This window comes from Ananas comosus, linkage group 16 (assembly GCF_001540865.1).
Source record: "Ananas comosus cultivar F153 linkage group 16, ASM154086v1, whole genome shotgun sequence".
Taxonomy (NCBI): Eukaryota; Viridiplantae; Streptophyta; class Magnoliopsida; order Poales; family Bromeliaceae; genus Ananas; species Ananas comosus.
In genome coordinates, this window is record NC_033636.1 from 9,074,192 (window position 1) to 9,084,009 (window position 9,818).

At 34.9% G+C, this 9,818-nt stretch overlaps 1 protein-coding gene across 1 annotated transcript; it reads right to left on the minus strand.

Moving 5' to 3' along the window:
• On the minus strand, positions 4,851-9,306 carry LOC109721885. The gene is made up of 6 exons (XM_020249695.1): positions 9,092-9,306; positions 6,580-8,938; positions 5,963-6,023; positions 5,660-5,883; positions 5,366-5,533; positions 4,851-5,232 (listed from the first exon to the last, which is right to left on the minus strand). The coding sequence occupies exons 1-5, from the start codon at positions 9,222-9,224 to the stop codon at positions 5,479-5,481; spliced, it is 2,832 nt and encodes a 943-aa protein (XP_020105284.1). The 5' UTR covers positions 9,225-9,306; the 3' UTR covers positions 4,851-5,232; positions 5,366-5,478.

A 9,818-nucleotide genomic window follows, 5' to 3' on the forward strand; every position in this document is an offset into this window, starting at 1 on the left:
TTTTTTTTTTTTTTAGAAAAAATTTTTGTGAACTTAGAGCACTATATATTCATTAAATCTTTTGCCACCTGCGCTAAAAGCTGCCGATAATCTAAGTATTATTATGAGCCCAGCTCAAGTGCTTTTAGAAGCACCAAATCTTTGGTGCTATTAATTTTTTGGCTTTTAGATCATGCATAACAGAGGCACCCACCATTAGCCACTATTATTAAATTTTAATCCAAGGATCAAAAAGTTATAAGTATCATAAACTTGGTACTTCTAAAAATATTCCAACCTAGTTTTATTATTATTCCTATATAAAATATCTGTCAGTCGAGAAGAAGTGGCCGTATTTTGTGCAATTTTATATTACAGCAAAAGACTTTTAAGATTCAAGAGTTTATTTCTGTTTTTTTATTGGGTTTCAAAAGCCTTACAAACGGCGAGCTTTCAATTAAAGCTGTCCAAAATACTCGATATGCCATACCCGATCCGGACCCTACTCGGACCCGATCCGGACCCTACAAATTTATCCATTAAAGTTTCGGGTATGAGTCTAGATACTTTATACCCATACCCGGCTTGGACCCGATCCGAACCCAAACTTCTAATGGGTAGGGTCTGGAAGAGTTTTCAAATCCGGACTTGGAATCGGACTCGAAATTGGGCCCGGTGAAGTACCCAATAGTAAATAAAAAAATGTGAAGTTGAGAGATCAATTTCAATAGGACTTGTAAATGAAGGATCTCTGTATATTTTCATCCTAGTGAAAACCCTAGTCTCTTTGTTTACTTATTTTTTTTATTTTTATTTTACTCTTTTTGTTTAATTCTAGTTGTTTACTCCTTGAATCTTCCTTTTGAACGAATTTTATTAGACTGGCTGCAACTAATTAGAACGCGGATTTTTTATAGTAATAGGTTTATACTTTGTCAATAAACTGTTTAATAAAACTTATAAAAAATAAATGCATACGGGTATCCATACCCGATCTAGACCCGATCCGTACCCGATCCATATTCGGTTTTAAGCGGGCAGTATACGGGTAGTCATTACCCAGANATATACTATTAGAATCGGTTAAAAAAATATAGTTAACCATAAATAAAATACTTAATCTTAGTTAATGATGAGATAAATTGATCTTTTTATCTCTCTTATATTAATTGTGATAGTGGAAAAAAAAAAAAGATAATCATTGAAACATTTTGGATGACATTTTTGTATAATTCCAACCGTTGAAATTTTTGAAGAATATATTTATGATTGCAAAAATATTATTTTCCTTATCGTCTATTAAAAAATAAACGATAATTTATCGGTAATAAATCAGAATGACAACTATGAATATCATTGAATTGTTGTGGGGATTAATGTTAAAAGTTGAACCTTATAGAGATATATTTATTATTTGATATATTTACAGGAAGCTGTATAAAATTAACCCTCTAAAAATTTATCACTTTATAATTTAAAAATTACATGAAATTGTTTTATAATTTTTATTTTACTAAAAGAATATTGTTCAATAGGATATCATCCTATAATGTTTATGATATTTCATTTTACTATCATATTGACCATAGATATAGATATTTCGTTGAAAAAATATATATATAATAATTTGATAGTTTACTACAACTTTTCGAGATACGGAGTAATAAATTGTAGTACACCATAGAAATACAAATTAAAGTTAATCTTAAATAAAATATAAAAAAAAAATGGTGTTGTCTATACACTTATAATATAAGTATATAATTTACATTTTAATTTTTTAAAAAGTCAAAATTTGCTTACTTATCTTATAGCTTTTATACTAAAAAATAAAAAAAATAATAATGGAAGGTAAAATGTACAATCTTAAGTACAGGTGTGGATAGTATTTTGTTTTTTTAAATAAATCTCGTGTAGGAGATATTTCTTGAACCGGGCCCACCATGCTGGCCGTGGACCACTCACCCTTGTCCCAGTCCGAGGAGGCCTTTTCTCTCTCTGTTGAGTACTGTCAATAGGGATGCCCGAATCAAAATTCAAATCCCGATTATCAAATTTGAATTTTGAATCTGATAAATTTTATATTCAAATTCGAATCCAAATAAAAAATTGAAACCCGAATTCTAATTCGAAATAATTATTTTTTAACATATTTCAAAATATAGTATATTAAGTTTAAATTTTAAAAATAAAAATTTAAATATATATCAAATATTTATATATATATATATATATATATATTATATAATGTAAATATGGCTACAAAATAAAAAAATAATTTATTTAAAATATAAATATTAAAAATATCACTCTATATAAAAATAATCAAGTCTAATCGTAGTCTCGTTGCAAAAAAGTACAGGAATAATTTTAAAAATATTATTTTAATATAAAATTGACATATTCGAGTTAATTTGGAATATATCCTAAATAACATAGCTAAAATTTATTAATTCTTTTTTAATGGTAGCATTCAGAAAGAAAATTTCTATGAATATTTCTTTAATAAAATAATAATATTATTTTACAATTGTTACGAAACATTTATATGAAATATTTATTATAAATAACATGTAATAAATAATATTACTGAGAGAAATTGTTTTCATTTTAACCTTTTCTTTTAATTAATTTTATTAGGTATTAAAGGCGCATCAGTGAAAGTACCATCGAAAGCGAAAGTCTACACCCATCCATGGAAAATTAGACCCTTTGGTGCAATTTCTCTGTGATATTTACCGTGCACTCGTGCACGCGTGTGGTGTACGCGTGTGCTTCTCCTTGTTATGTTATCGAATTAATTAATTAATTAATTATGGGTGACGAGTCATCAATTTAATTAATTGCTTTGTTGTTCACTGATACCTGTAATATACAGTGTCGTCGTAACAAATTATATAGCAATAATTTATAGAGAATAATATTTTTATGTACGATTTGTAACGTAGGAATATATTTTTTTAGTTCTTTGTGGGTGTGAGTCACGGGAGAAACTGTAAATTAGTCGAGAGAAAGAACGTAACTTGAAGTCAAAAGGATTTCCCAAAAATATTATTATTTTTTTATTTTTGTGCAAGATAAATAGGTTTAAAATTTAAATTTAAATATTTTTTGAGAGAGAGAGAGAGAGAGAGAGAGAATTGAGCATGATATCCGGTTCCTTCTTCTTTTTTTTTCTTTTATTTTTGCGAACTTAGAGCACTATACATTCATTAAATCTTTTGCCACCTGCGCTAAAAGCTGTCGATAATCTAAGTATTATTATGAGTCCAGCTCAAGTACTTTTAGAAGCACCAAATCTTTGGTGCTATTAAATTTTTGGCTTTTAGATCATGCATAACAGAGGCACCCGCCATTAGATAATGTTGTTAAGTTTTAATTCAAGAATCAAAAAATTATAAGTACTATAAACTTAGTACTTCTAAAAATATTCCAACCCAGTTTTATTATTATTTATATATGAAATATCTGTTAGGCGAGCAGTGGCCGTATTTTGTGCAATTTTATATTACAGCAAAAGACTTTTAAGATTCAAGAGCTTATTTCTGTTTTTTTATTGTGTTTCAAAAGCCTTACAAAAGGCGAGCTTTCAATATCCCAGGATTTAATTTTGTTAGTGCTTAGTAGTTGCTCCTTAAGCATGTTCTAACTGACCTTTTTAGTTGCTCAAACTCTTTTTCTTAGGATGCTTCACAAAAGCTGTTCAATTTGGATGCTTCCCCACAATAATTAGTCTACATGACACCAAAAAGAGAAATAAAAAAAGAAGCAATACATGGGTAATTGGAACCATGTCCATTATCAATGTTTTGGAAAATAGAGGCGCTGCAATATGCACATGTGACACATGAGATCGTTCAAGCATCACTGGCACCAACAGGATTTGTGTGAAGCATCCCATGTACAGCAATTTGCACAAATAGTTTTTCATATATTGGCTAAATTTTAGAAAATTTTTCAGTCAATATTCATTTTTTTATTTTATCTTCCTGTTATTTAAAAACCTACACTTTGCCCCTTAAAAAATAAAAACTCTTTACTTTCACCCCCGCGTGTTCCGTTAGGGTTCCGTTTATATTCTATTTTTTATGCCTAAAATACTGATGAAACCCTCCTCCTTCCTCATCCTCGGCCGCGCCGTCTCGCCCTCCACCGCCCCGTCTCGCCCTCCGCCGCCTTGCCCTCGCCTATCTCTCTGTCCATGCCAACACACACGCCCTCGCCCGCCTCCGCGGCCTCACTCTCACCCTCGCGCACTTCTCCGTTTATGCCCACTTCAAAAAAGATGATGGACAATTTGATCATTTTGTCACAGCGTATCTTCCTGTGAACATTTTTTATTTTTGAAGAGGATAAAGTGTAGAATTTTTAATGATAGAAGAAAAAGGTGAAAAAGCGAGTATTGACAGAATAATTTTCTATAATTTAGCCTTTCATATTTGTCTCCTTTTAGCTCTTGCTTATCTTGTAAAATACCTTTTTTTTTATTTATCTTTTCTTCTATTTATTCTAATTTTACTTTTGTAGAAACTCAGCTATACCAAATAGATACTCACTCAGTATTGGTCGAAACTGCACATCGCTTTAAGAATCTAATATAATAAGCCTATACACGAGTCACAAATTTAAGAGCACGCTTGTTAGAAGTTCTGATAACTTAATCGCAAAATACTGGTGTTTTAGTTGTCAATAAAGTCCTGTTCTTGAGACTGACATGCGCTCTATTGTTTATGTACTACATCAAGGAAGAATCTGTGCACAGAACTGTGGCTTCTTTTTAGAAAAAAAAAAAACTTAAATAAGATGCACACCATTGTCTCTTTTTAGATTCCATCTAAATCTGCAGTTCAATAAGATGTTGAGATTCAGACTAAAAACTGTGGGTTGGAACAAATTTTCTGTAAGTAAAGCATCAGTCGTTTACAACCAAACTCTGTACTAAAAACATCAAAAACTGAGGTTGTCATTATGACCAATTCTCAGCTCAATCCTATGCAATAAAATTATCACAATGAGATCGTAAATGGAATATACACAGTTGATAAACAGATAAACAATGGTATTACAAGCTGATCAGATGCAATTCTTTAAATAATACAACAGCGAAAGAACCTACAAAAACTAAACCATACACCTTTAGAACGGCGTAAGAGATAAGGTTGAATGATATATGATTGCGCGCATATGCCATCATTTATCCGCATTGATAGAGATTCCAGACATAGTTCCAAAAAGGAAACAGCATTGGTGAGCCTGCCAGAAAAATTATGCATTAGATGCCAAGCGACGATGAACTATTTATAGTACGCAATGTGACTACTGAAAATTTTGGTGTTATTATATAACAACTAGGGAAGATTCATACGACGGCATTAATAAAAATTACCTGTTTCCACCTTCACCAGTCGGCCACTTCATCGAAGTTTGTCGATCTTGCAGTTACATTTGATGAGAATGAATACCAATGAAGGAGAGCCACCGTTAAGAGTGTTTTGTCAGCTAATTCATCTCTTCGGGAACTTCCATGCCAAATCCACGTTTTAGTTTCTCAACTCTGATTAAACAGGAGATGGATATTTAGAATATAGCAAAATATATGTAAGCAAGTTAGTTTATCGAAACATGAATCTAGAAAAAAGAAAACATTGAAATACTGCTAGAAAACTGCCGTGAAACTTACGTTGGTGCAAGCTTGCCGAGACTGCGCAACTTCTTGCCAGATGCCTCATCAATAATTTTTCCCGAAATCTCAACAACGTAAGATTGCCCAGTAATAGGCGGAAGTCCTCTTTTTACGAGCAATTCCAAATCTTTTTGATGAAGTTCTCTCCCATTTACAAAGACTCCAGTGTCGCCATCAGCGCAGTTTCTACGCATGGGATAATTGAATTCTCTTATAAAGGGCTGCAAGTTTTAAACCATTTTGTAAGTTCAAGGCTTAATCAGAAACTGGGATAATATTATTCAAAGAAGGTGAACTTACAGGAATAATGCCAAGACATTCGCGCCCCATGACGCCCCAAAATCCCGCATGGTAGTCATACCTATTTCAGAAACAGGGAAAATATGAGCCATTCTAGATGATCACCAATTGTCAAGGTGTTAGGATAAAATATATGCAGAATAAATGTTGTGCTTCTTATATCAAAACTTTAACAACAGCAGAATAAGCCAATTGCAAGAGACTACTGTTAAATTTGCCAAACAGCAATTTAGAAGTTCCCGACATACATAAATTACAAAAGAAGTAAAAAATTAAAGGTTTGGCATAATAATAGTAACTACAAAAATTACTGTAGCCGATTCTCCTATTGAGACTTGTCCCACAGTTATAAACATGCTCTTCTTCCTTTAGAATGGTATGCAGGTACTGTATCATATAGTAAAAATAGAATATTGCTAAAAGAAGTCAAAATATTCTTAAATTTATATCTGTTTGTACTGACAAATAGCAGCATATGCCTGGTAGTTCTTAAGGTACTTATTTATCAGGACAAAATATATGGAGCATAAAAATTTGTTGTCTATATGAAAATGCAAGCGACAGCAAAATATAAAGCTCATCAGTAGACACTGAATTTATGTGGAGAAAGGACTCACCAATAATCACCAGGATCGACAGGTCCAGCCTTCTTTTCAGCCTTCTTTAGCGAGCGATCAGAAATAGGGTAACCATTAACTGAAACTTTAGTTCTACTTCTCTCGACAGACTGGTTGAATAAAGAGAAGTCCTTGAACCGCTTCTTGAAAATACCAGCAAAAGATGAATCACCATTCTTAGCAATCGAAGGCTGATCTTCTCCTCGTCGTAGTTCACGAGAATCTTGGGAAAACCCAGAATGCGAATATTCACTGCCCGACAAATTCATCTCACTTGACACTCGAAAATCATCATTGGATTGCCGCCTAAAATCATCATTAATGTCGGCAGCATCCGTGTGGTCAAAATTTTCGCTCATGTTTTCCTCATCAAAACCATCAATTTCCTGATTAATGAATGGATAACAAGAATAATCACGGAGGGATGAAGCACGCGAAGCCATTTGGCCATCAAATGGCAATTCAGTGTGACTATCTGAATCTCTTTGACATGTTACATTCTCTGGGCTCTCCACATCCCTAGATCGACTGGATGATTTGGATAGGCCCTCCATTTTCTCTGAATAGCTCATGTTTATTCCACATTCTCTATCTTCTATTTTAGAACTTGTTGTAGGAGAAACTAAATGGATGTTATCTTGTCGGCTATTATAATCTTTGGAGTAGGAGACAAGACAATCTCCACCATCATGATCCTCACATCCTGAATCTTTGTTACTCTTTGGGCTCTCTACATCCTTACGCCTACTGTATGATTTGGGCAGGCCCTCCATTTTCAGTGAATAGCTCATGTCTACCTCCCGTTCTCTCTCGGTCACTTCATATCTTGTTGTATGAGAAGCTGAATCGTCTAAATGTATATTATCTTGTGAATTATCATAATATTCAGAGTAGGAATGGATAGGGTTTACACCAATAAGCTCCTCATATCCTGAATCATTTTTAGCCTTTGGGCTCTCCACATCCTTACAGCTACTGGATGATTTGGAGATGCCCTCCATTTTTGCTGAATAGCTCAACTCGTATTCTCTTTCTGTCATTTGGCAGCTTGCTGCAGGAGAAACTGAATCAGCTAAATGTATGTTATCTCCTCGACTATCATAATCTTCAGAGTAGGAGATGGCAGGGTTTCCATCAAAAATATCTTCATAGCACAAAGTTTGGTTATTCAGGCTATTTGAGTTTTCGCTAGTTTCATTCATTGGCATGGGTGGTTGGGAATCGAACAATTTAAATGTTTTTCCATCATGCTTGAATATCATAGTTTGAGAGCATGATCCGCAACGCAGCTTATTCTTTCCCTTAGGCATGTCGAGAACTTCCAAAGGTAGCTGCAGCAATTCAAAACAATTATGACATACAATGAAAGGAGCAGCGCCACCTATAGGGCGAAAAGAGCGTTCAGGCCTCTTCCTAAGTAATGCTGCCCTTCTCTTAGTTTGCAACTCGTGAGAATGTAAGGGCGAATTCGTAGACCTTTCATCATAATCTGAACCAGGCATTGAAGATCTATCAACAGGGTAAAGCCCATACTTTTCTTTGAAATAACTAGCCCTCTGATTAGTGACGTAATTAAGAGGAACTTGCCTTGGTGGTAGCAAATGTTGGCCGTAGCAATGCAAACACGAGCACACACTCTGATGGTATGAACTATCATAATGATTAGAAAAGACAGGACTTGGATCTAAATGAGTATAACGATAGTTGTGTTGTGTTCTTCGGCTATACGGCACCCTTGGAAATCTATCCCCGTATTTGGGGAAGCCATTCAGAGAATGTGAAGGGCAACAACAATTCGAAACACTCATATCACGCTTTTCTGCACAATGTGAATGGCACGCCGGAACGCGATGCAGTGGTGAACGCTCTCCTGGAAACCCAGTTCGACGGCTTTTATCGTTGAACGAAGACGAGGCCGTTCTTCTACTTACCGGCCTCCTCTCTTTCGGCCTATCGGCAATTTCGCAAGATCGACTAATGTGGTCTCTCAGCTCATCGAGCTTCCTTAGAAGTTCAACGCGATCTTGGCCGGGAGAGTTAACCCTACTTGTTCCAACCCAGTTATGATTCTTCAAAAGGTTCCTCACTATGTTCTCTTTGGTCAATTCCTCAAAATCGGAGGCGGAATCATCGCCCATAGCATCAAAAATTGCAGTTTTGGGTTCTCCAATTACATCCTCATCCCCAACTACAGATTCAGAATGACTATAATCACCTTCCCTTGAATTCACCATCACCATTTCCTCCCGTGTAAATCCACTTTTCCTTTCCAAACAATTATCCAACTTACCGAAGTAATCGACATTACCTTCACCAGATCTCTGGGGCAAAGATCCCGGCGGCGGAATCGGCTTCTTCGCTGTATCATCACAAGCAGTAAAAACCAACAAAACTGTTTACATCGCGCATCAATAGAAGCACAAAACACCAAAGTTCTCAAAATTTGCTAGGAAAAATCCTAACTTCGCTCTCAAAATACAACTTTTAACTAAGCCAGACGCTAGATTCGTACCTTGGAGTGCCGCATTGCAACCCCCGCAACGATAAAGTGCTAAATTGGGGATCTCCGGGAGAAGCTTGTCACAATTAGGGCAACGCACCACTCGAACCCTAGCTTCGCCTCCTCCTCCACCCAAGTGCGCCATTGCTGAGCTTCTCTACTCAGTAGTTCTCACAAGCGACTGCGAAATGGTGGAGAGAGAGAGAGAGAGAGAGAGAGGAGATCGTTTGAAGCAGGGCTTTTTTTTGCAAATAGCCCCATGAGCAATTTTTATTTTAAAAATAGTCCTATCAAAATTAAAATTGCAAAAATGGCCCTGTCTCTGCCACGCAGGCGCCACGTCAGCGCCACGCGGGCAGGGCTGGGCCAGGGTATTAAGTTGAACACGGTGAATAATTCACCGTGTCTAAATACGGTGAATGGTTCACCGTGTTTCTTACGTATTTTTTATATATTGAAAAGTGGAATAAGGAGTAGAGATGTCAATAGGTATGGATATTCGAAATATTATCCGAATCCAAACCCGAATAAATTATATATATATACATATATATATATATATATATATATATATATATATATATATATATATATATATAATTTATTCGGGTTTGAATTCGAATAATATTTCAGATATCCATACCTATCGACATCCCTACTCCTTATTCCACTTTTCAATATACAAAAAATACATAGCAAAAAATACGTACTAAACACGGTGAACCATTTACCGTGTTTG

Coding starts and splice junctions, on each gene's coding strand:
- LOC109721885 (XM_020249695.1), bottom strand. CDS start 9,224: ATGGCGCACTTGGGTGGAGGAGGAGGCGAAGCTAGGGTTCGAGTGGTG. Junction 8,939..9,091: donor TTGCAATGCGGCACTCCAAG/GTACGAATCTAG, acceptor GTGATGATACAG/CGAAGAAGCCGATTCCGCCG. Junction 5,884..5,962: donor AATGTCTTGGCATTATTCCT/GTAAGTTCACCT, acceptor TAAAACTTGCAG/CCCTTTATAAGAGAATTCAA.